This window comes from Cheilinus undulatus, linkage group 13 (assembly GCF_018320785.1).
Source record: "Cheilinus undulatus linkage group 13, ASM1832078v1, whole genome shotgun sequence".
NCBI lineage: Eukaryota > Metazoa > Chordata > Actinopteri > Labriformes > Labridae > Cheilinus > Cheilinus undulatus.
In genome coordinates, this window is record NC_054877.1 from 46,749,151 (window position 1) to 46,776,311 (window position 27,161).

At 37.9% G+C, this 27,161-nt stretch overlaps 1 protein-coding gene across 2 annotated transcripts in view; it reads left to right on the forward strand.

The window, feature by feature from the left end:
• Nucleotides 1–27,161, forward strand: part of LOC121519723 (extended synaptotagmin-2-like) — a 77,588-nt gene that overhangs the window by 10,468 nt on the left and 39,959 nt on the right. For both annotated transcript variants that reach the window (XM_041802558.1, XM_041802559.1), the window contains exons 3-6: nucleotides 17,739–17,780; nucleotides 23,238–23,372; nucleotides 24,017–24,093; nucleotides 24,303–24,375. In XM_041802558.1, coding sequence (XP_041658492.1) covers nucleotides 17,739–17,780; nucleotides 23,238–23,372; nucleotides 24,017–24,093; nucleotides 24,303–24,375 — 327 coding nt within the window. The remainder of the gene's footprint in view (nucleotides 1–17,738; nucleotides 17,781–23,237; nucleotides 23,373–24,016; nucleotides 24,094–24,302; nucleotides 24,376–27,161) is intronic.

Consider the following 27,161-nt stretch of genomic DNA (forward strand, 5'->3'; position numbering starts at 1 on the left):
TCTGTGATTAGCAGCTGATAGGAAGTGTTTGAGTCATCATCCACCACCAGTAGGAGCCTTAATGTAAAACTGTGACCAGCTTTAACATAGTAAAGTCACTGATTAGTCTTTAAATCACTGATTTCATCAGACCAAAAGCACCATGAAGCTCTTCTTCACTAAATGGATGAAGTTTTTGGCATGCTTTTTAATTCCTTATTGATAGTGTTTTCATTTGTTTCCTGATTTATGTTAAAAATAGGTAGAATAATTGTTTCAGTCCAGGCTTGACATTTCCACTTAAATTTGACATTAACACAGAATGTAACACAGATTGTATAAAACCAGCATACAATTCTGTATGTAAAACCAACAAAATGAGCTTTATCTACAATATTCTGGCTCTGGAGCTATGATCATTAGTGAAGTATGGTTTCTGTTGGACAGCCCGTTGCCGTCTTGGCTCGCTGTGTCAGAAAAAATGCCCAGAATGAGGTCTGATAGTCAGTGTGGGCCGCAGCTCAAAGCTAACATGCCTCAGGTGATAATACGGTTTACTCTAGAGAAGAGCTGACTCTGCAGACCCTCCTCACTATTTCATGAACAAAAGCAGCTGTAAGGCTCATTGTCTCAGTTATAAAATTGTTATGGTGTGCCTTTAACTTAAGTGTACTTGGGCGAAATGCTTGAAAACCAAAGTTCTACAACATAGAAATCATTTTGGACTTAGGGATTTGGAGATAATTGTCCAGAATGTCCATAAAAGTTAAAGTAATTAGCTTGAAATGTTAGGACAATTTACTGAGAAGTTTTCATGAATTTGAAACTAAAATGTTAGGGAATATGTGTGGGTGTTTTCATGAAAATTTTGGGGGTTATGTTTGTATATTTAAGGGCGTTTGGGGGGGAAATTTGTTTGGATTTATTTTTTCAATTTCATGGAAATCAAGGCCATTTATTTGTAAGTTTAGAGGAATTTAGGAAATGCATTGTAACTTTGGGTATTTGACTTGAATTTCTGAGGAAAACTGCTTTAATTTTTTTTGTATGTTTATAGAAATTTGGTAAATTTATTTGTAAAAAATTAAAAAATTTTGGAAATTTTCAAGAAGTTTTTTAAAAGTTTGAAGATTTGCTTGACTATATTGGAGGGTTTTTGGAAGTTTTGGAGAAAATTTGCTTCGATTTTTTTCCATTTTCATGGGAATTTAAAAAATTTATCTGGAAATTTGAGGGAAATTTTTGGAAATTCTCAGCTGCTTTTACTGCAAAGTTAGGAAATGCATTATATTGCCTGTCTTGGCCAGGACACTCTTGGAAGTGAGGTTATTTATCTCACTGAGGTTTTCCTGGTTAAATAAAATTAAAATAAATGAAATAATTTTTTGCTATTTTATTTAGATTTTAGGGGAAAATAGCCCGATTATTTTCTTTTTAAATGGAAATTTGTGAAATTTATTTGTAATTGTTGGGAATTTGATTGGGAATGGAGGGAGAAATTTGTTAGAATTTAAATGGAATTTCCAGGATTTTTTTTATGTTAAGGGAGTTCTCTGACATTTTCATGGAATTTGGGGAAAATATTTTGTAATTTTTGGGGGAATATTTAAAAACAAAAGGGGGGCAGGATGCGTGAAATTTTCAAGAATTTGCATGGTATTTCTGGGGAATTTTTTTTATTGGAGAGTTTATGCTTTTATAGGAAACATTTGCGACTATCTGAAGGTGTTTTGGTATATGGCATACTCTGAAAATATGGTTACGAATTTTCACTGAAATTTTAGGGAATTTCTTTGAAACTTTAGGGAATTTGCATAGATTGGGATGGAAAACGTCCAAAGGAATCCAGAGCTTTACGTGGAAATTACAAATACTTGGGCTTAAACCCTTGTGGTCCATCTGTGGACATTTGTGAACATCATTTCTGTTAAAAAAAAAAAAAAACTAATTCCTGTTGAAAGTATAGGCTGATCTTAAAATCCTATCAGGTCCCTCAGATCCAGAATAAGTGGGAGAAACTAAAAGTGCATTCACAACAAAAGCTCTGGTCTCAGGAGGTTAAAGTCAGGAAATCACCAACACAAAGGCAAGTATGACAGCTTAAAATGAGCTGAAGTCATGAGCATTACTAGCTAAAATAGGGCTCTCTCTCACTGATAGAGACAGAAGTGTACAGCACTACGCCATGTTTCTTCAGCTATCCCACCATAATTAACGGATCAAATAGGCATTTATAGCCCAGATATCTTCAGTGCTGATGATGTATATTTGAACAGATTTATTGCAGTGTAGGCTGAAAGCTGCTAGAGATAAGAGCTAAGAGATAAATCCTTCTTTTCAGTCTGCATGCAGTCTTTAAATCAGCGTGTCTGTCCGTGATAACTGGACTGCTCTGCTCTCGTTTGATCCACATTAGATGGAAAAAATCAAAATGTTTTTGAACAGAGCAGAGAGCCAGACCATCTAAATGTGATTGGAAATGCATTATTTGACATAAAATAGATTTTTTTCTGATTTTTTTTCCATTCTGGATGGAATAAATCAGCTGCAGCCACCGGGCATACAGCTAAAGATGAAATTTTTAGCCTCTCATGATTTTTTTTTAAAGTGTTTCCCAAATGCTGTTAAACAGAGGAAGGATTTTTTCTCAGAATCGTCTCCTGAGGAGTCCCAGCCCATTCTTCTTTGGCCAATCCCTCAAGCTCCTCCAGATTTGATGGTTCTCTGGCATGGACCTTAGTCTTCAGTTCACCCCACAGATCTTCAACGGGATTCAAGTCAGGGCTTTGGTCAGGCCAGTTAACAAGGTCTGCTTTGGTCTTCTGAAGGTGGTTCTTCACCAGGAGCCTGGTATCTTCATATATCCATCATGATCCTTTCCACCTTTACCAGATTCCCAGTTCCAGACTCACTGAAGCCTCCCCACAGCATAATCCTCCATCCGCCATGTTTCACTGTGGGGTTCTTTGGGTCCTTCTTTCTCTGAACATCAACAACGTTTCTATTGCCAAACAGCTCTAGTTTGGTATCATCTGACCAAAGCAAACACTTCCTTGATCAGAATCCTTCTCCAGGTCGTCCTTAGCAGACTTCAGTCTGGGTTGAAGGTGTCTCTTCTGCAGAAGTGGACTTTCTCTTGCTCCACTCCTGTGCAGGGCTCTAGTGATGGTCCTGACCTGTCTAAGTCCTTCTCTAGAGTCTTGTCAGTTGTTCTAGGGTCTTTAGACACATCTCTCACTAGTTTTCTTTCCAGAGTCTCTGAAGTCTCTTCCTTCCTCTGCCAGGCTTGTTCTGGACTCTGTGGCTCTCTCTGCATTTCTTGATGATCCTTCTCACTCCAGTTATGAAACGCTGCCTCTCTAAATGATAAAATACTCATTTGCAGGATATTTTAGGGAATAATTGAAGCTAGAGTTGTGCACTTTTTTTGTGTAGATTTTTAAAAGTTATGGACATATTGAGTTGTCTTCTGCCGGCCATTACAGAGTATGCAGGATAGGGCTGAACGATTCACAAAAATAATCCAATTGCGAATTTCTTTGCCAATATTGCTATTTCAATTTAATCAATCAATCAATTAATCTTTATTTGTATCGCACTTTTCATACAAAACAATGTAGCACAAAGTGCTTTACACAAAAACAAAATAATAAAAAAAAAGAAAAATACATCCCTCCACTGTACCCCATCCCATCCCTGTCTCCTCATCCAACCCCATAATCCAGACACAGTTTTGGCAAATATAGCAAAGAGTACATTGAGTAGTCAGATGTCTAGAAAAGAACCATACAAGCTCAAATCCCTTTACAAAGTCCATTTTATATCATGAGCAATGGATTCAGTCAGAGCAGGAACATGCGTACTGAGGAAGCGCCATCTTAAAATTCAAAATGAGGAAACACTGGACGTCAGGTTAAAATCTAAAAACAAAGTAACATAAAAGGAAATTTAAGAAATAATAATTAAAATGAAATGAAAAACAGAACAAGAAGATACTAAAATAAGAGTAAAAAACTTAAATAGCTAAATAAAACTGTATAAAATAAGTGTAAGGGTGCTTTCACACTAGTGGCCCGGTCCTGGATCCGAGTGCACTTGAGGCCAAAGTCCGGTTCGTTTTGGTAGTGTGAATGCAAACAAACCGTGCCCGGGCACCGGGCCCACTTGGGGAGGTGGTCTCGGGCACGATTCACGTGGACTCTGGCTCGGTACGGATGAGAGGTGAATGCAACCGCGCTTGGATACGGGACAGAGCGTCGAATCAGTTTTATGACATCATCGTAAAAACTAAACTTCTTTAATCAGCGTGGCAGTTTGTTCGCATTTTTCCTCAATAAAGGGCGGAAATCATCAGAATCCAGCCAATAAACGGTCTGTTGTGACTCACCTTACTCACCGAGGGGCAGTACTTTCAGGCGCGGCAGAGTCGTGACGTGAACAAGCAGCAGCAAGAGGCCGATGCCGTTATGGAGGAAGAGATTTGCGTGGATGCTGCTAAAGCGCCAGTTTTATCAGAACTTGACATTTCTTCGTTAAAAGAAGAACAAAGAACAGCAGTGAATTTTTTCTTTTCAGAAACAAGAAAGAGTCGAGTACTTACATGTCCATACTCGCCATGTCTCGTGTTATATCTCAGTTACTGCACACGCGCAGCTTGCTAGCAGCTACGTCACATGTTCTGTTGCTCTGATTGGCCTGTGACAGACAGAACGTTCACCCAATCACACTCCGAGTTTTTTTCAAATCCTCTGCCTTTTCTCAAACATTTTCTGTTGAAGCTTTCCCAGATGGATGTTTAAAACACATCCATCTGGCGTGTCAGGTTAAGAAAAACATGCATAAAAATCAAAAAGTAGGATTTTTGTACACCATGCTAAAAAATAACTTGAGTGTTTGCATCATGTGCACAGAAGTTGTGCTCCTGCAGCAAATTAGTGCGTTAAACTGGCATTCTGGCATATTTCAAGTTAAAGGAATATTGCACCTTCTGGGATTTGTAAATTGCATTTGGCCATTTCACCATTTAATCTTATTTGTGACGAACAGCCCAGCCCTAACGCAGGAGCAGCTTCTTGATGTTTGGGTCAGGATTATAAATGGGATGTAAAGTAGTTTATGACACGATGAAACTGATAACTGACTGGCAGAAAAAGCTTAATATTGTTTTTATGCAGTACGGTTGTTAATTAAAGCAATCAAGCAGCAGCCCCCCCCATTTTTCTCAGCTTTAAACACCAGCTTCATCTCCATGTCCCGAAACACCTACAAAAAGCTTAAAACAGCAAATCTACCATGCAACTCCAAACCAAAATAGAGGTTTTTTTGTGTGTATAAGGCTTTAAAACCCTTCAGATTTATTACGGTTTCAGTCGGCTGGGTTTAGACGTGGATGTGATGATGTAACTTCACAAATATGAAGCTCTGTGGTGATCAAACCTTCAGCTACATCCTGATGATCCCTCTTCTAAGACAGTTAAATATTAAAATGCTGTGGTTTTAAACAGCTGTGTGCTCTCTAAAAGCCAAACATGAAAAGTTGACATGACCACAGTGTAATAGTTTCTCTCTGTCTGTTTCTGTTTCCCTCCTCCTCCTCCTCCTCCTCTCAGCCGGTCTGTTCCTGTGTGCCCCGGCCTGGGTGGGGCTTCCTCGTCCTTTTTGAAGTGTTTCAGGGCAGGGCTCTGCTCCTGGGTGCAGAACAGAAACAATGTGGAGGAACAGAAGAGCCTTGTGCTGCCCTCAGCTGCTCCTACACACAGTCTCTGAACGTTTTTGCTTTCATTTTATCCTCAAGCTCATTCCTGAGTAGAAAGACTGTCAAGTTAACGAGCAGGCTTTGGTCCTGGTTCAGAGACGTCTACGTCTACATCCTTTTAAACTGAGCGGAGACACTGACGGCTGTCTGCCTCAGAGATCAGGCAGCCATGCCGCCAAATATTCACTTCCTATTCAAATGTATTCAAACGAAGGTGTTTCTGAGGCAAACTCAGCTCCCCAAAGGGTTAATCAATAAAACAAGTCAGAGCAAGGCTTTGGAAAAACTCCTTTAAACTAAATATTCATCCCTGAGAGTCATTCTCCCTCTGTGGGTAGTTCAAACAGAGGCACTAGCCGTCATTAGAGGTCGACGGATTATTTGACTGCCTGATTATTGAGGCTGATATCAGGCATTTGGTCAATTATCTGTTTTTGTTCTTTTTTACCAAAAGGTGGTTGAATGAATTAATACAGGGGTGTCAAACTCAAGGCCTGGGGGCCAAACCCGGCCCGTGGTACAGTTATAACCGGCCCTCAAGATTATATCATACTTTTATTATAACTGACCCACCAGTATGACCTCTGTAGATTCACTCCAGTATAAAACTGAAAATTTATCCTTGATAATGTGAATATCCCTGTTAAGTCAGAAAAATCAGAAAATATAAAGCATAAAAATATTTAGATATTAGTCAGCAGTGTGGGAAAGACATTAATTTGTGTTTTTATGTCATAAATTCAATTTTGCATGTCACAATTATAACTTAGACTCATAATTCTGACTTTTTATTTCATATTTTGACCTTTTAGATTCACAGTTTGATTATTAATTCATATTTTGACGTCTTAAATTCATGATTTTAAATTTTATCTCATTGTTTTACTTTTAAACTCAAGAATTTTATTCTATATTTTGACTTTTAAAACTCATGATTTTGACTTTAATCACAAAATTTGACCCTTAAACTCAGTATTTCATAATTTTACCTTTTAAATTCATGATTTTGATTTTTTATTTCATATTTTGACCTTTCAGATTATCAATTCTAAATTTTGATTTATATGTTCACCTTTGAACTCCAACCTTTGACTTTAATCCCTTATTTTTTTAACTTTTAACACTCATAACTGAAAAACATATCTCATATTTTGTCCTTTAAATTCATAATTTTGACTTTTATAACATTTAAACCTTTTACACTCATGATTTCAAATTTTATTTAATATTTTGACCTTTTAGAATCAAAATTTCAAATATTAATTTATATTTTGACATTTTGAACTCCTAACCTTGACTTTTGATCCCTTATTTTGAACTTTTAGAATCATAATTTAACATTTTATCTCATATTTATACCTTTAACTCATGGTTTCAGATTTTATCTCATATTTTGACCCATATTTTTACTATCTATCTCATATATTTGTCTTTTAAAAGCATAATATTTACTTTTTTATTTCAGATTTTAGCCTTTAAACTGATCATTTGACTGTTTTTAATCACAACATCATGTTTCATCAGTGCTTAGGGTTTTCTCCCATAATTCATTTGTGGTGAAAATGAGGTTTATGGTTTAATGTTGACCCTGTTAGGCTCTCAGGTAAGGCCTAAACTCAGCATCCGGCCCCTGCTGAGATTGAGTTTGACACTGCTGAATTAATCAGTGAGCTACTTATGAGGCGTGTCTCCCCCTGGTTTTGTTTCCGCTCTCCAAGGTCCCATCTAATGTCCCGCCCACAACACAGTGATTGGTTAGATGCCACTTGAGCAGTAGCCATGGAGACGCTCATTGATTTAGAGATGTTCCAAAACCATTTTTCCTTCCCGATTCTGATACCTCGGCGTTGGCCGATACCGAGTACTGATCTGATACCAGAGTGAACTTTACCAGACGGTATCTGAGCGGTGCATATACTCGTGTACTCACCAATATCTGCATTTTAAGCAGTATCTGACGTATTTCTGGTTCTGGTCTTGGAATCAGAACAGCCCTCATATATGAGGTGTATGATTTTCTGTAGCTGATCACTGCCAATGCTGCCCTGCACTCTTAGATTTGGATGTTGATGACCACTGCAGCACACAGATGTCTGAATTAGCAGCTGGCTTTTTAATGGCTCTATGCTGACCACAACCAGGATCAAAGGCGTAATGTTTCTGGGTTTTCCATTCATCCATGCCATTCTTGTGAAGCATTATGCCATGAACACTTGTTCAAACTTTGCAGAAATTTCAAATCTGGCCCAAGGATGAACGGACTAAATTTCGGAGGTCATAAGTCATTGGAACTTGTTTTTATCCCTCGTTTGAGGGCATAAAATCTTAAGAGCTCTTTGATGGGTTTACTTCACACATTGCAAAAATGTCCACACTAAGTCAAGTCTGCACTGATTCAATTTTGGGCTCACAGGGTTTTAATTGAATAAAATAACTTAAAAATGTTGCAACAGATTTTTGCAAAATTTTGCACAAACCTATTCTTGGACTTGAGTTTAAGATGCTTATATTTCACTGTGACCTCACATATTGTTTGGATGTAGTGGCCTAGTTCATAGCCTCTTAGGAGCTTTACCATCTTCATACATGCAAACAAATGTAAGCAGTGTAAGTCCATGTTTTCATTGCTCCAGACTAATGTAAACACACAGCAGACTACTAACAATAGTTAGCAAAGCTGGAGCGTGTCCGTGCCTGGCAGTGGCTCTAGTTCAGTGATACTCAACGTGTGGCTCCTTTGTGATGATTTGTGGCTCTTTTATGTTTTATTTGAAATATTATTCCCCCAGAAAACCTTAGAAAAGGGAAACTTTGATCTCAGAAATTAATCAGATTAATCAGTTTGTTTACCAGACTTTTACAGAAGGCGTAATTGTCAAATTTGATTGTCCCATTTATCCAATTTTTGCCTTTTTTCACCATTTTTTGCCACTTTTCACCCAATGAAGCTACATTTGATATTAAATACCAATTTTTTTTCTGCTTTTTGCCCATTTTTGCCAGTTCGTTTTGTCACTTTTCCCCAATTTTTTCCATTTTTCACAATTTTTTGGCCACTTTTCGCCCATTTAAACTGCCTTTTGCCATCAATTACCCCTTTTTTCCTGTTTTTTTGACCATTTTTGCCAACTTTTTTGTGACACTTTTTCCCTTTGTGCCCCTTTCACCATTTTTTCACCACTTTTCGCCCATCTAAGCTTCATTTTTCCATTAAATACCACTTGTTTCCTCTTTTTTGCTCATCTTTGCAGCTAGTTTTAGCCACTTTTATCCCATTTTTGCCCTTTTTCACCATTTATTGCTCATTTAAGCTACATTTTGCTGTTAAATACCACTTGTTTCCTATTTTTTTTCCCCTATTTTGCCATTTTTGACTGCTTTTTTCCCATTTTAATCACTTTCCTCTCATATTTTGCCATGTTTTTGCCACTTTTGGACCATTTTTGCCACCTTTAACTTATTTTTTTTTTGCTTCTTCAATCCGTTTTGGCACTTTTCACCACTTAGATTGGGGCTCTTGCAAAGGTGTTTTTCAGCAGTCTGGCTCTTTGGTTGAGCAGGGTTGAGGAACACTGCTCTAGTTTATCTTAATTACAGTGACAGTCTCTTTTCCTTTGGGGATTATAAAGATTTTATAAGTAGATCTCTGTTTATAAAGATGTAATTTAATTTAACATTCGTTAGCTTCAACCCAAAATGGGCCGTTAATAAGACAAAAAAGCTCCACATTATGAAATATTTATCAGGAGCAGGTGTAGCTAACTGAAGACTTCTTTCTGCATGTCGATATTATAGAAATGTAGAGAAATCTGACTGCAGTCACAGTCTGTTTGCATCACAAAAGAGCGCTCGGATATCCTCGACTGACTCCTCTCCTGTGCAGTTTATCCTCCTCACATCCTCGACAGCTCTCCCCTCTCTGGCCTAAATATAGACGTCAGCACAGAGAAACCGTCGCGTCACTCGGGTCTCCTCTTTCTGCACCTTTCAACGCCGTCTGCAGATCAGGCAGGACTCCTCGTTGTTTTTACAGCCACATTGCAGAGGAGAGCGGCAGAAATGAGGAGGATAATGACAGTAAATGTTTATGAGGATGATAAATGCATTTTTAGTTCTAATTTGTCTATCACATTTAAAATGAATGAATTCTGCACGTGACGACAGGTTTATGAAGCTTCTCCACACCTCCCTCTCGCTGTCTCTCTCTCTCTCTCACATGCTTTGTATTTAGGGGGTGTGGCTGTGGAGGAGGTTAGGATTTGCAAGCAGCTGTTACATAGTTGGACTGTGAGTCTCACCCAGTTGACCTGCTGTGACACGGAGACGAAAACAGACGCAGCAATCCTGACCAGTCCTCAAGAGCTATTCCCAGCCTTTTGTAGCCGTGCAAAATGCATGCATGCCTCACATGTAAAAGTTGTTTTATCCATAATTTTGTCTATGAAATTAGAACATGGCTGCCTTTTTCACCACCTTTTACTAGGTACTTCCTGTTTACTTCACATTATTGGCTTGAGTAGGCATTACTTTTTAATCCATAAGATTTTTCAGAGTAGTTTTTTGTTGTTTAAGCTGAAGGAGGAGAAAATGATGCTGCTGCAGCTGCCTGTTTATCACCAGATGAGTCAGTCTTTCCTTGTTTGACTCCTTTGTGCGTTGATGCTGTAACAGCAGCGGCTGCTGTGGCCGATGGCGGTGATTAGAGCAGGTACGTCACAGAGGATGGAGCAGGGACAGATCACACACGTCTGCTGCAGCTACACCATCTAGTCCACCTTTAAAATCAAGCAGCTTGTTTAAGTTAACTCAGGCTAAGAGTGATTTCTTTTCTATTTACATGTTTGTCTACAGGCTTTAAACTTTGCCCTCCCTGTACTCTAGACCAGGGGTGTCAAACTCAGTCACAGCAGGGACCAGATTCTGAACTTGGGTCTAACCTGAGGGCCGACCAGGGTCGATATTTTAAAAAATTTACAAAATCATGATTTTTAAAGGTCCAAAAACTGAGATAAAATTAAAAATCATGATTTTTAACAGTCAAAATATGAGATAAACATCGAAATTATGAGTTTCAAATGTCAAAATATGAAATAAAATTAAAAATCATGAGCTTTTAAGGTTAAAAAATGACATAAAATTGAAAGTTAGGAGTTGAAAAGGTCAAAACATGAGATAAAAGTCAAAATCATGATTTTAAAAGGTAAAAAAGATTAGATAAAGGTCAAAATTGGGAGTTGAAAAAGGTCAAAACATGAACTAAAAGTTAAAAAAAAGTCAAAACCATAACTGTGAGATATAAAATTGAAAATATAGAGAAAACACTAATTTCTTCCCTGCGTTCCTGACTTTGTATCAAATTGTTTTACTGTTTACTTTTTCCATTTTTTATGACTCAACAAGGATGTATTAAATCATCAGGGTTAAGTTTACATTTTTATAATGGAGGAAATCTGCAGACCTCATACTGGTGGGCCAGTTATAATACAAGTATCACATGATCTGGTGGGCCGGGTGTAACTGCACCATGGGCCTGAAGTTTGACACCCCTGCACTAGACTTTGGTCTAATGGCGAGATGATAGCCGGTGTAACTTTAGCCGCTCTTGTTGCTATTTGTGTTGTTGTCAGTCTGCATTCACATGACATCATTACAAAGATGTTGCTGTGTTTTTATGTTCTCCTGACCTCTCGTGTTTCTGTACTTTGAGCTGCAGTGTTAGTCCTAACTGGTAGCAGCTCCTGCTATAGGTTTCATAGCACTGGAATTTTAAACTTTCATATGATTCTAGGAAAAATCAAATGACATTTGAAGGCTGTATACACAATGTTTCTTAGAGTTCAAATGAACCCCAGCACTCAGCCAAAAGTCCAGAATTTGGATCCCTTTTTATATATAAAACCCTCAGATTTGTAGGATATTTTTTAAAGAACCCATCTGGAAAATTTCCTCACTTGCTTCTTCACCAGACAGGAATGATCAAACCTTTCTGTTCCTGCAAGATTTGCATCGTGCTCCTAATGCAATTAAAATGAAAACTCAATATAAATGAGCGCTGCATGGTTTGGTAATAAATTGCATTAATGATAATTCTGGACAACAGTTTGCGTTATTCGGTAATACATAAACGGTATCATGAATCTGCTTGCTTGGTTATCAAAGAAATGCTGTAATAATGGTCTGCCTTTAAAATGGCAATATTGTTTTGAAAGCAATATTTTCCAAAAATAAAAGTTTTCCCGATTTTGAAAAAATAAGTACCACTTAGGGCTGAACGGGGCTGAAATAATATAATTGTGATTTTTTTACCCAATATTGCGATTTAATACCTGATTATTTCTTAAGTTCCTTATCTCATGTATTTTCCAACAAAAACATACAATAATTCATTCTAAACTATAACCAACACAATATTAGATTAAACGAGGGCTGAACAATTTTGAAAAAATATCTAATTTTTTGTGGTTTTGACTTATTTTGCAAATTGGATATGAATTGTTGTATTAAAGGGAATGATAATTTTATGTAATTCTCATATTTAACAAGAAAATCATACAAAAATGAAGAGAATAGGAGTTTTTGTACACTATTCTAAAAATATGCCACTAGAATGATTGCATGATATGTAATGCATAATGTCTCTGCAGCAACAAACAATTTAAACTGGTATTTTGACACAAATTTCAGGTCAAACAAATATTGCACCCTCTGTGATTTGAAAACTGCAGCAGGCCATATTGCAATTTAATCTAATTTGTGATTAATTTCCCAGCCCTAGTACCGCTACATCGTTCAATAGTGGCGTTGTTGTAAACAAAGACCTTTCTGCAGGCATTTTTGTCAACCTTTTTAGTACTTAATACAGAAATAATGGCAGTCCAGGCACGCAGATGGCCCAGCGGTCTACAGCGCTGCCCATGTACGCAGGCGGCCTGGGTTCAAATCCGGCCTGTGGCCCTCTTCCGCATGTCTCTCCCCACACTCTCATGTTTCCAGCTCTATCCACTGTCCTCCTCCAATCAAATAAAAGCCCAAAAATTTTAAAAAAGAAAGAAATCGCAGCCTTTCAGGGTGTCTTGAGGAAGCTGCGGTGAGCCATCCAGTGCCTCTATAACCAAAGTGAGAGTTGTGTTTTTGCATCCTCAGCACAAAGTCGGACACATTCCCCATGCATGCTGGCCTTTGCCGGGGCTGCCCCTTCTATTTATTTTCATAGACAGGATCTCAAGGCACAGGGAACCTCAGAATTCCATCTTTGCTTTTTGCAGACGATCTGGTTCCATCTTAGTGCGAAGCAGTCAGTTTGAGAGTCAGCACCTAGTCCAAGGCCATGGTGCTCTGATGGAAAACTGTGGATCGCCCCTTCTGGGTGGGGAGTGAGTCTGTGCCTCGGGGTCTTGTTCAGGAGTGGGGGTAAAAGGGAGGGTGAGACTGACAGGCAGACTGGTGTGGTGTCAGCAGTGCTGCAGGCGTTGTGCTGGTGAAGAAGGAGCTGAGCCAGAAGGCATAGCTTTCAATTTACCAGTCTTCCAGTCTTCACCTATGATCATGACCTCTGGGCAGTGACTGAAAGAAGGAAATCGCAGATACAAGCGGACAGAAACAGTTTTCTCTGGAGGGTGTCTGGGCTCAGCCTAGAGGATGAGGAGCTAAGACATCCGGAGGGAGCTAAGAGTAGACCCGCTTCTCCTTCGGCATCTGGTCAGGATGCCTCCTGGGTGCCTCCTTTTGGAGGTCTTCCAGGTCTGGCTGGGAGGAGACCTCGGGGAAGACCCAGAATGGAGGGATTATATATTCTGTCTGGTCTAAGAACACGCCAGGATCCCACAGAAGGAGTTGGAAAGTGCAGGATGTCTGGGTTGACTTGTTCAACCTGCTACCAATGCGACCCAGCCATGAAGAAACATGGATGCATTTAATTGCACCGCCTGACATCAAAATTGCAATTGGGGTTAGTTTAGTTGTACAGCTTGAGATATAATAGAAGAGAATGAAGGGAGAAACTGCAAGAAGTCCACTTTTACAGAACAAAAGAACTAGGAATGCAAAATATTGGATAATTACCAGAATCTGATATGCAGATATTTCCAGACTTACCTTTGCTGATACTGATATTGATAAAAGTAAACATAAAAAAAACAAAGGCTGAGTCAGTCAGAGCTGAGAGAGGAGCGGGGAAGTCGACAGTCTGGTGGTTGTTCTACATTTGGCGCCACATACAAAGCTTTAGGGCCTACAGTGGCCCCCCTTTGAGTGTGTTTATATTGCCAAATGCCAATATTGCCCTCCCATTCCAGTCTAGGTTGGCTTTGGGTCTGCACTGATTTCTGTGGCAATAAAAATAAAAGTTCTATTAACCAGCTTTGGATAATTTCTTGTTCTCAACCACCAAAAGTTGCAGGTAAATTCCTGCACTCTTGTCTGAAATGCATAAATACATTTTGTCAGGAGTGGCAAACACACTTTCTAAACTCTTAAAAAAGGTCATATGATGCCGTAGCAGACAAACGTCTTGAGTTGAATCAGCATTTATTGAGCCCAGTGAAACAGAACGTGTTTGAAGTGTCACAGAAATAGACATCAGCATTACTACACCCTTTGACAAAACCTCCCCATGATGCTGATGTCTGACCGTGTTTGTTTACGACACAGCTGCGTGTGCACGAGGACGGCTTGGTGTGTAATTCCTGGATGGCTTCATGTGTCACACGTGGACACTTGAGCTATGTTTGGATGAGACCTCACATTCCTGTGATACATGCTGCAGGCTTCTGCGAGTCTCTGCTGTAGAGTAAAACAGTAACACAATCCTCGTGTGCAGAGAAACAACGATTATAGTTAGAGCAGTGGTGTAACGTGGATTTTATAACTCAGAAAGAAGCTTTAATAAGGTGTTAAACCAGTTATACTCAACCTGTGGCTCTTTTATGTCTAAATTTATCTTATTATTACCCAGAAAACCTTTAAAAAAAAAGGTTATACAGGTTTTTTTTTTTGCTGCTTTTTACAATTTTTGCCACTTTTCACACATTAAAGTTACCTTTTTGTCATTTAATACCACTTTTTTTCCCCATTTTTTTTGCCATTTTTTAACTTTTTTCCATTTTTGCACTTTTTCACCTTTTTTTTGGCACTTTTTGCTCATTTAAGCTACCCGTTGTTTCCCCATTTTTGAAATGTCTTTTTGCTGCTTTTTGCAAACTTTTGCCACTTTTATCCCATTTTTTGCATCTTTTTGCCCATTTAAGCATCCTTTTGCCATTAAATACCACTGTTTTCCTATTTTTTTTCCCATTTTTGCCTCCTCTTTTTGCCTCTTTTATCCCAGTTTTGCCCTTTTTTCCAATTTTTTGCCCCTTTTTTACCCATCTAACCTAGCTTTTGCTATAAAATACCACTATTTTCTATTTGTTGCCCATTTTGCCACTTAATCTAGCCACTTTTTCCTCATTGTTGCTCTTTTTCACATTGTTTTGCCACTTTTCACTCATAAGCTACCGTTTGTCAGTTAATACCCCTTTGAAACTTCTTTTTGCCACGTTTTGCCCATTTTAGCTTTCTTTTGCCGTTAAATACCAATACCAATACTAGTTTCCTATTTTTGTCAATTTTGGCCACTTCTTCTAGCCAATTTCATCCCATTTTTGCCACTTTTCACCATTTTTTGCCCATTTTAGCTTTCTTTTGCGTTAAATACCACTATTTTCCTATTTTTTGCCCATTTTGCCACTTCTTCATGCATCTTTTGTCCCATTTTTGCCCATTTAAGCATCCTTTTGCCATTGAATACCACTGGTTTCCTATTGTTTGCACCTTTTTGTCCACTCTTGACTGCTTTTTGCCTACTTTTTTGTCACTTTTCACTCATTTTTTTGCCACTTTTGGACAATTATTTGCCACCTGAAACTCATTGTTTTGTAACTTCTCACCCATTTCTGCTACTTTCTGACTCTTTTTTCCACTTTTTTCTCCCCATTTTCACCCCTTTTCATCATTTTTGCTGCTTTTTGACCATTTTTGCCATCTTTAACTTATTTTTATTGCTACTTCAAGCAGTTTTTGCCACTTTTCACCACTTAGATTGTGGCTCTTGCAAGGGTATTTTTCAACAATTTGGCCCTTTGGTTGAGCAGGGTTGAGTAATACTGTTAAATAATGAAGATTTTAGTGCATAAATATTAAAGACTTGCAAACAGTGTCGGGGTCTGGCACATTCTTGTCTTTTTGAGTGTAGAAGCTCAGCACCAAACACTGATTAAAAAAAAGAGCTTTTTGATTTTACTGCTGACAGTTTTTCTTCCTGGTCTGTCTGATCTCTGTCTCCTTAAACATTAATTTTATTATTTCTATCACCCATAGTTTCTGTGCATATGCAGAATCCTCAGTGCATGGGTTATATAAGATGTCTATTTAATAATGCTGCGCAGACATCCTGTCAGCCAGGTTGTCAGCGCTTTCCCGCTACAGTCAGCTCACACCGGCACTCAAAGCGGTTACAGTAATTCATCTTCAGGATATTAATCCATCATGAGACAGAAAGCCATACCTGCACTCTACAGCATAAACACAAACACATTAGCCATTTTCAGCCGAGTTAGCGTCAACAATTTATGAACAGCCAAAGCATTATGAAAACATTTAGTGCAGACATTTGTAGTTTTACCCTTTATGATCTGGAGATTTCCGACTCTGCTTTACTCCTACTTTACGGCTAAATTAAGGAAGGTTTAAGGTTTATGTTTCTCCTTTTTATAATAATAATAATAATAACTTTATTTGCGTAGCACCTTTGAAAACAGAGGTTTGCAAAGTGCTTTGACAATAAGCAGAAACACATTTAAACAAAGCATCATAACTCAAGCAAAGAGCATAATCAGCAGGAGAGCCCATGAAAAATAAAGCCAGCAATGTAACCTGTAACAATGTAACCTGAAAACATGTCAAGTCAGAAACACATCATGAAACCTTGATATATAAAATTCCAGAATAAAATTAGAGACAAAGAATACAAATAAAAATAAAACCTAGACCAGGGATGTCAAACTTAATCACCGCAGGGGCCAAATTTCTCCATTTGGGTCCAACCTGAGGGCCGGACAAGGTCAACAGTTAAACAAAATGTCAACCTCATTTTCACCAGCAATGAATTATGGGGGAAAAAACCTTAGCACTGACGATAAATGATTTTGAGATTTAAAAAAGTAAAAGTGTTAAGTTTAAAGGCGCAAAATCTGAGATAAAAATTCAAACTTACTAGCTCAAAAGGCATATAAAGTCAAAATCATGTTTTTAAAAGGCAAATATATAAGAAAGAAAGTTTAAATCAAGATTTTTAACAGTTAAATCATGAGATAAAAATTTGAAATCATGAGTTTTAAAGGTCAAAATATGGGATCAATTTCAAAATCATCCGTTAAATGTCAAAGCCTGATAATAAATAAATTTGGAGTTTTTAATTTTACTTGAAAATTAGAATTGAGGACAGAAAAGGCAAATATTATGACATAAAAGTCAAAGTTAGGAGCTAAAAAGTCAAAACATTAGAAAAAAAATGAAATGGTGAGTTTAAAAGGTCAAAATAAAACTTAAAATTTGAAAATTGAGGATCAAAAAAAGTGAAGAATAAGATAAAAAGTCAAAACTGTGATATGAAAAGGTCAAAATATGAAATAAAAAGTCAAAACCATATCTTTTTAAGAATAAGAAATGAAAACAGAACTTTATTTTCCCACATTCCTGACTTTTTATCTATTTTTTTTTTTTTTTTTTTTTTTTTTAACCTTTTCCTAGAAGCATGTTTTAAATTGTCAGGGTTAGGTTTACATTGTTAAACTGGAGAAAATCTGCAGACCTAAAACCAGTTATAATTAAAACATGATATGATCTGGTGGGCCGGGTGTAACTGTACCATGGGCCGGATTTGGCCCCCGGGCCTTGAGTTTGACACCCCTGCTGTAAATATTAAGTCCTGATTTTAACTCTTTCCTGTCTTTGACTCTTCTTCCAGGTCCATTATCCTGATGTGGAGCGCGTGGAGTGGCTGAATAAGGTACAACACTCACATTAGTGTCATCCTCCCATCCTGCCTGCTGTTTGCTCTGAGTCAGGAGCTCTAAGCTTGTTAGAGAGCAGAGACAGACAGGTAGGGTTTATAAATAGGATCTGGAGCTCTGCTAGACCCTGACCCAGTGATACAACCTCCCACATGAGACAGAGAGAGAAAGGTAGGTTCAGCTACAGGTACGACAATATCCTTCAGCAAGGATAGATCCAAGGTAGAAAGTCTGTCAGAAAGGCAGCAGACGAGTCATAAAATCATGAATTAAGGGAAAGAAATATGAAGAGTCTCATGTAATACACAGATTCTCATGAAATGTAAGTAAAGAAGAGGCTCAGCTGACCTCATGTCCTCTGAGGACTCTGCATAGCCCAGGGTCTGACAGATAGAGGAGTAAAGCTGGATCCAGTAAGAGCACCACTTAGAGGGAATGTAGATGGACTTCCAGGAAGAAGTAAATGGATGCAGAAGAGTGAAAACATCCTGATGTATTTGTTCTCAACCTTCCTGTCCTGCTCAATATCTCTTATTTTTATGTAGATAAATGTATTTTCAGTAAAAGGAGGAAATAAGAGATTTCTGCCAATGTATTCATGCAGACTGAATTAAATTAAAATAACATTAATAGATGTTTAAAAGAAGTGTTTTTTTCATGGTAATTTAGTGATTGAGTGCTGTTAAACAGAACTGTTAAACTGGAAAATGCCAAATATTGACGTGAAAATCAGTATCCTAAAGGTCCTTATTCTCTTTTTTTTACAGTGCAGAGATCACTCTAAAAATAGCACTTCAGGCGACGATCAGAAATGAGAATATTCCTGCTGGTTCACTCACGCATTTCCATGCCGTCTGCTCCCTCAGCCTGTCAAAGTTTTTTCTGGGTCGCTGACGATAAAACCCTGAACTCAAAGCTCTTACAGTACTGTCTGTGGCTGAGGCATATGAGCAGATGAAAGAATTATAATTCCTCTTATTAATCCTCTATTTCATTAGCTTTAAATTCTTATAGATAACATAGCTGACAGTTCTTAACTGTAAGTACAAAACTATAAAAAAGAAACCTTAAAAGAAATATCCTGTTAGGATGATGGAAGTGTGGAAATTTTATGTTTTGACCCAACACGGATGTGCATTTGAGAGCAGCAGCGGTAAAAAATTGTTTTATTAATGCTACAGCCTGTGAGTTTTCATCATGCATAATGTAGGGCTGAAAAAAGAAGCTTCCGCTCAAAGCTGCAGGTTTAATTTACTCTCCAAAGCAGCGATACTCAACCTGTGGCTCTAGAGCTACATGTGGCTCTTTTGTGATGATTTGTGGCTCTTTTATGTCTCAATTTAAAATATTGTTCCCCCAGAAAGCCTTAGAAAAAGGAAACTTTTTTTTGCTGCTTTTTACAATTTTTTGCCACTTTTCATCCATTTGAGCTACCTTTTGACATTAAATGCTACTATTTTCTTATTTTTTGCCCATTTTTGCCACTTCTTCTTGCCACTTTTATCCAATTTTTGCCTTTTTCCACATTTTTTTGCCCATTTAAGCATTCTGTTGCCATAAAATACTACTAGTTTCGTATTTTTTGCCAATTTTTGCCTCCTCTTTTTGCCACTTTGATTGCATTGTCACAATTTTTTACATTTTTGCCACTTTTTGCCCATTTAAGCCTCCTTTTGCCAATAAATACCACTAGGTTCCTTTATTTTTGCCATTTTTACCACTTCTTCTAGCCACTTTTATCCCACTTTTTCCCCATTTAAGCATCTCACTATTAAATACCACTTGTTTCCTAATGTTTGACTCTTTTCGTCCTCTCTTGACTGCTTTTTGCCCATTTTGGTCACTTTCACTTTTTTTTTGCCTTGTTTTTGCCACTTTTGGACCATTTTTGCCACCATTTTGTAACTGTTTTTTTTCTTTGTAATTTCTCACAGATTTTTGCTACTTTCCGACTCTTTTCCCTCTTTTTCTTCCTGTTTTTGCCCCTTTTCATCCATTTTTGCTGCTTTTTGACCATTTCTGCCATCTTTAACTTATTTTTATTGCTACTTTAAGCCATTTTGCCACTTTTCACCACTTATATTGGGGCTCTCGCAAAGGTATTTTTCAACAGTTTGGCTTTTTGGTTGAGCAGGGTTGAGAAATGCTGCTCCGAAGCAGATGATTCCTCAGAGACCCCCATGTTAAATATCCAAACTAGGGCTGTCAAGAAACGAAGATTTTTAATCGCTATTTATCTCACAACTTTCATAGTTAACTTTTGATTAATTGTGCCATTTTTATCTGTTCTAAATGTACCTTACAGGAATATTTTCTCAAGATTTAAATCCCCTCATCAACACATGAGGGGACAAAAATGCTTTCTTTGTGCAAATGATTGCTCACAGCAATGACAGCAATGACAACAAAATGACAGATAACATCCAAAAAATTCTCTAGATTAATCTCCAAGATACTGAATGCTCCAAAAATATGCTGAGAGCATAGAGAGATATTAACATGTTATGAATGCATTAACTTTGACAGCCCTAGTCTAAATATACAGCAGATACATTCTTTCACAGTGCCTTAACCTCCTGAGACCTAGAGTTTTGTTTGAGATACAGTGCTTAACAAATTTATTAGACCACCCTAACCCTAACCAAAGTAAGGTTGATGCCACAGCTGCCCTAAATTAACAGCATTGGTAATTACCAATATCATTTTTTATGTTTCTGCAATGGTTAATACACCAATATGTAGAAGCTCTTAAACCCAAATGATATTTTTAATTCTAAAATAAAATTATTATTGTTATCCATGAATTTTCAAATTTACTGATTTACAAAAACACTGAAAAAATAGTAAAGCACGTTAAAGGTGCAGTGTGTAATATTTAGCCTATTAGCATTTAGCAAAACAAGCTTGGTTAAAATGAAACATAACATTTATAAGTAGATTGATCTAAATTAGTGTTGACATCTGATGACACATTTTTTAAATTTATGTTTTAAATTAACTCAGAATAAGCCTTTTATTCATACATAGGGAGGGTCCCCTCCAAGTACGCTGCCATCTTGGATTTTTGCATTTTGCCTGTTTCTATGGCACCATAGAAGGAACCAAATAACAGTTAAGCGTGGATTGATTTTTAAACTTCACTGGTTCCCACAGTTATCACCAGAGAAATGAGCATCACACTCCAGAATTGACTGTTAGATGTTGATAGTCCCATTTTTACACACTGTACCTTTAATATTTCTTGATCAATATGTCAGATTATAGTTATTTACTCGCATTCCTGAACAGAAAAATGAGTTTTAGTGGTTGAATGTTATGCTTGATTCAGTTCTGACTTCTCAGAGAAGCCCAGTGAGCCGGCTCAAATTTGGGTGAATTCAGTTTGAAATTCCTCATTCCTCTTCAAAATGGTAAAACGTAGAGAGCTGACTGAAAATGAAGGGGTCCGCATTAAAGCACTTCATGATGCTGGATGGTCTCTGAGACAAATAAGACAGGTGGTCTGATAAATTTGTTAAGCACTGTACATTTATAGTTTCTCCCACTTATTTGGGTAAAGCAGGAGCTGATAAGTTAAAACATCAGCCTTCTCTTTTAACAGGAATTTCTTTAAAAATGTTCCTCCACACAAACTCCCTAAAATGTCTGAAATATTACCAAAATATCTGTTCTATCTATTCTTTAAAGTATCACATTAAAAGTACCCCAAAGTTATTTGAAAAGTCCCAAAATGTTTAAGCAAAACTTTATTATTAGACCTAAACACTCTAAACTTAAAAATAACCAAAAATTACATGTACTTTTATGAACATTTTTAAAGGAAATTCCCAAATTTCAAAGCAAATTCCCTCTAAAATTTCCTGGCAAGTTCCCAAAAAATTACAAAAACATTCCCCCAAATTCCATGAATGTGACAGAAACTTCCAATCAGATTCTTTGAAATTTCCATTAAAATTCTTGTAAACTTTAAAGCAGTGTTAATTTCATTGACTAAAACTATGTCTAAAACTATTTGTCAACGGCCTTTTTTTCCATGACAAAAACTAGACTAAAACTAACAAAAATAGATCTGTGATGACTAAAACTGACAAAAACTAAGTTGAGTTTTCATCAAGATGACTAAAACTAACACAATTTTAGTGTTAGAGAACACACTACCATGATTTGGTACCAGATTTGGGCTGGAGAATAAATGCTTGGATTAAAAGTAAAGACTAAAATGTGAGGACTTTTTATGGACTAAAACCAAACTAAAACTAAAAAGGGTAAAAATGACTAAAATGTGACTAAAACTAAAATGCATTTCATGTAAAGACTAAAACTAAGACTGAAATTAAAAACAGCTGCCAAAATTAACACTGCTTTTAAGATCCATTACACCCCCTAATTCCCAATCAAATTTCCAAATAAATGTCCTAAATTTCCATAGAAAAGCCCAAAAAATTCTACACAAATTTCCCTTAGACATCCAAACAACTTTCCCAAATTCCCATGGAAAAAATAAAATTAATAATGAACTTAAAAAAAAGGAAATCCCCCAAAATGTTCAGTTGAACTTTCCAAAGTATAAAAATATGTCTCCTAAATTTCCATAAAAAATATTAGAAAATTTCCTGGCAGAATCGCCAAAATATTTCAAAGTTCAAACGATCATACTGTGAAAATTAGAGCTTCATAATGGTTGTCCACAAACCAGTTAGAGCTGTAGTCCTTCTTTCTTACAGCCTGTGGCTTCAGTTAAGAAGCTTCAGTGCACCAGGACAGGATGTTTTTCGAGCTTCTGTTCACAACAAACAGGACTTTTTCATGACGTTGCAATTTTGCAATGAAAACACCATAATTGGTTTTGATTTTTAAGTAAATTTGAGCTTTGATTCCTCAGTCAGGAGTAATTCAGTTCAATGTTTGATGGTAATAAATCAAACCATCATTGAATTAAGTCTTTCTATGTGGATAAAACAGATAAACTTGAGCACGACGTTCCAATTTTTCTAAAAGAAAAACATGATAAATAAGAGCTAGGTCAACACTATAGCACCATCAGGAAGGGTCTTTAATTCCGGATCATTTTAAGCACATCTTTTTTGTAAAGCAAAGGTGGCAGAGATGCAAGCGAAGGTTTCTTTATTTAAGCTTTTAGTTTCCTTTATGGCTATAACAATTGTTTCAGCAGCTCTGGAGAAAGATGGTCCAGAGATTTTTTAGGTCTTTTGTTGCTTTTTCTCAAAATGTTTAAATACATGTAGATTCCAGTAACTAAGCAGTCTTGAGAAAAATGGCCCAACTCTTTTCACTTCAGCATCATTTATCCAGCAAATGCATCCAGATTTACCTCATTATTATTACATTCTTTATCTCCATCTTTATCAAACAGATTCAAACTCTTTTTCTTGCCCTGTAGGATCTGGACCTGATATCTTCGTCTAACTCTCTCTGTCTCTCGTTCCTCTCAGACGGTGAAGCAGATGTGGCCGTTCATCTGCCAGTTTGTGGAGAAGCTGTTCAGAGACACCATCGAGCCGGCAGTGAAGGGTGCCAACCCACATCTCAGCTCCTTCTGCTTCACCAAGGTCGACATGGGCGACAAGGTGACGGCTGACGCCAAGACTGATGAGAATGTTGACGAGTACAGAGCTTGATGTGTAAAGAAGCCTGATTTTAAACTGAATATGGACAGAAGGCCAAAAAAATCTGAATCAAAGTTACAAAAGAAGAAAACACTGATAGTCCCGTGGTCTCAGCTGAGCTCGTGCTACTTTTCCTTTAAAACATCAGCAGCTGTTTGTTTAATTTGACTGTACAGATTCAGGTAGAATATCTGGTTAAAAGGTTAAAAACATACTTAGAAATAAATGCAACCATGGTAGAATTTAGAACATTTAAACTATCTAAAGCTCCTGTCTAAATCTAGGTGTTGGTGCCTTTTATTGGAGTGTTTCTTTGTTATGTAAGGATTCCTGTTGAACTTTTTTAAACTGCATGAGCTGAATTTAACTCAGTGAGAGAACAAAGTAAACCTCTGGTTTTAATCGTCAGTGTTTTCTGGTATGAAAAGTTCTCCTTCCTGTCAAAAAAAAGCTGCTTTTACTCGTCTGTTCCGACATTAACAGAGTATAGAGCCAGGTTTTTCACTCATTTTCAGGACAGGGCATCAGCATTCTGGTTTTTAATCCAGACTCGTGTCCAATGTGGTAAAGATTTACTCACCTGCACCTGTTTTGTGTTTCTGCAGCCGCTGAGAGTGAATGGGGTGAAAGTTTACACAGAAAATGTGGACAAGAGGCAGGTCATCATGGACCTGCAGGTCAGGTACAAAGCACAAACTCTTATTTCCTTCTTATTTCATAGGGACACTTCTGTTTGAATGTCAACACATCCAATAAAAGCACCAAACTTTACTCCATCCTTGTAGATGTGTCTGATTTTAGGGGGTGCTGCAGCACCCGTAATTCCCTTTTTCCCTCTCACTTACACATCATGACGTTAATCCTCTTGATGCGTGTTTCTTCTCCTTTCAGCTTTGTGGGGAACACAGAGATCGACGTGGACATTAAGAAGTATTACTGCAGAGCTGGAATCAAGAGTATACAGGTACATTTATTTATTTATTCATGATAATGGCTGCATATTTGATCAGCAGCATCAGCACCAGCCTCCTGGCTAATATTAGACTAACGACCTCCTGATCAGCTTTTGCTGCTGGCTGAATTAAGTTTGTTGCAGGTCCTGGAGTAGATTCACAAATACTGAGGGTCACTGTGGCTCAGTAGGTAGTAGGGATGTTACGATACCATTTTTTCCTTCCCAATACCAAGGTGTTGGGTATCGGCTGATTCCGAGTACTGATCCAGTACCGGCATGGACTTTCTGGACTGACTGTTCAGACTAGCAAATTATTTTACACCTAAATTTGGCTCAACAAATAGAATCATGTACAGCACCTCTGTGAGCCTAAAGTTGTTTTTCTGCTGATTATTGAGTTTTACTGCTAAATATTAAAATATCAATAATACAGGGGTCTGCATCACAGACTCTCTCTCTCCGTCATGCTCTATTCAGGCAGCATCACATGATTACAGAACAGCCTGCCATTGGCTGAAAGACCCTCACAAAGGGTAAACAATATTCCTGCAAGTTTTGGTCTGTTTGTGCCACTCCACAACCCATTTTGACACTTATCACCCAATTTTGCCTATCTCTAACCCAAGCAGCAACCTCCAGTCCTGAAAAATGAAGCCAATGTGGAAGTGCAAAAAATTGCAGTACTGCGAGTGCCCACTTGAGGCTGGCTGCAGGAACGCTGGAAGTCCTGTCTGGACACATGTTAAACAGCCGGTTTTTATACTAGAAATAAACTGGTTTACAGCCTGGTTCATTTAGATTATATTTAGGAAAAACCTCACTGCACACTGATTGGCACGTCTCATCTGATTGACAGATAGCTCGACAGGCAGAGGCTATGTTTCTGTCAACCAGAATGCTAGCTAGCTAGCTGACAGAAAGTTGCACTTAGTGGGCGGGCTATTAGGTTGATTCAAAGTTTGGTTGAGACCACGATTTCAGTATGGAAGCCTCCACGGATTGGCTTCAAGAGCCGTTTGAGTCCGCCTATTGTAAGCAGACGACTGACGTCACACAGGGTTTGTCCAATTCTTTCTACAGTCTATGCTCTAATCCCTTTTCGCCAATTTATCGGGTCATTTTTGCAACATTTCTTTCAGTCTTAACATATTTTTTTAAAATATGTACTACTAGGTTTGATAAGTGAATTTCTGTAAAAACTTATCAAATGTTAAGTCATTCTATTATTTCAATATTAATTGTTTTTGGGGTGGATTTAACAGCTGCAGAAATTTAAAGCCAAAAGATACTCTTAAAACCACAGCATCTGCTTTTCCTCTTTTCTGAATTTAATGATCCTATGGGGGCCAGACTGGGAGCTTTGGGGGGCCTGATATGGCCCCTGGGCCACCAGTCGATGATCAGTGCTGTGGAGCAGTAGTTCTCAACCTTTTCAGCCCGTGACCCCCAAAATAAATGTGTCAGAGACCGGGGACCCCCAATGTACCTGAAGGTGGCTGAACAGCCAGGAACATTCAAAAGTGGCTAAAATGGCATTAATTTGGCAAAAATAGGTGGAAATTTGGTGAAATGGGATGAAAATTGATATAAACTGGAAAAAAAGGGTTAGCAGAGGCAGACGTTGTCAGAAACTGGCAAAAATGGGCATATCAGATTGTGAAATGTGGCTTAAAAAGTGGTGAAACAGGTTAATAGTGGCAATAATGTGTCAACAGAGGCAACAATAGGCAGAGATTTGGTTTAGAAGTGGCAAAAACAGGCAGAAAAAAGTAGTGGAAAGGGTTTAAAATGGACAAAACGTGGATTTTATGTTTGAAAATGTGTTAGAATTTGGCAAAATTGGTGTAAAGTGGCAACAGTGTAATTCAAAAATGTTCTTAGTCTTTTAAAGGCATCTGGAGACCCCCTCTCAGTGTCTCGCGACCCCCAATGGGGTCCCGATCCCAACGTTGAGAACCCATGCTGTGGAGAATAGTAATAATATTTTTTATTCTGCAGAGGACAAATGAGAGGGTCCTTCACTCGCAGATCCCTCCTGTCTCTGACCCTGACCTCCATATTAGCCCGTGACCCCTTCAAAGACAGATTTACATAATGTGTTGACTCAGCAGCTGATAAAGGAGACATTATCCCCTCTGCTATTGGCAGAGGATCACACCATGTTTGCTGTTCAGAGATCAGACGGAGAGTGAAAAGAGAGAGAAGTTGGAGACTGTGCTAAGGAGTCAATATTTGCCTTTGTGTTTGGCTTAAATTTTACTGCTGCAGCGTGTGTGCATTTTTTATGGCGTGCTGAGGGAATAAGAGGCTCAGACTGTGAGGGTTTATCGAGAACGATGAGTCATTTTTTAGAGGAGGGGATTTTATTAATGTCAGACTACATCACTTACTGAGGAACAGAGCCTCTTCTTCTTCTTCGTCTTCTTGGTGAAATGGCTTCTGATGAAACATTATTTACTGAAAATGATTTATAAAGTCCCCACTGTGACCCAGGACCGATAAACAAAACACTATCTTCAATCTTTCCACCACAGCCGCTCTGATGAGCAAAATGTTGGTATTTGATTACTCAGAGCGAGCTACAACCAAATTTGGTGCTGCAGACGGTCAGTCTGCATATCTGAGGTTTGAGTCACTGCAGCCACTGAGGAAGCTGTTGCCCTTAAAATAATCATAATGAGCTCTAAAAAGGAGCCAATTCTGGAGAATTATCTGTTATTTTAGTGTCATTTGGACAGAGCTGTTACCTGCAGTGTTTATTCTGTCAGTTTTCCAGCTACCCTGTCGTTCCCTGG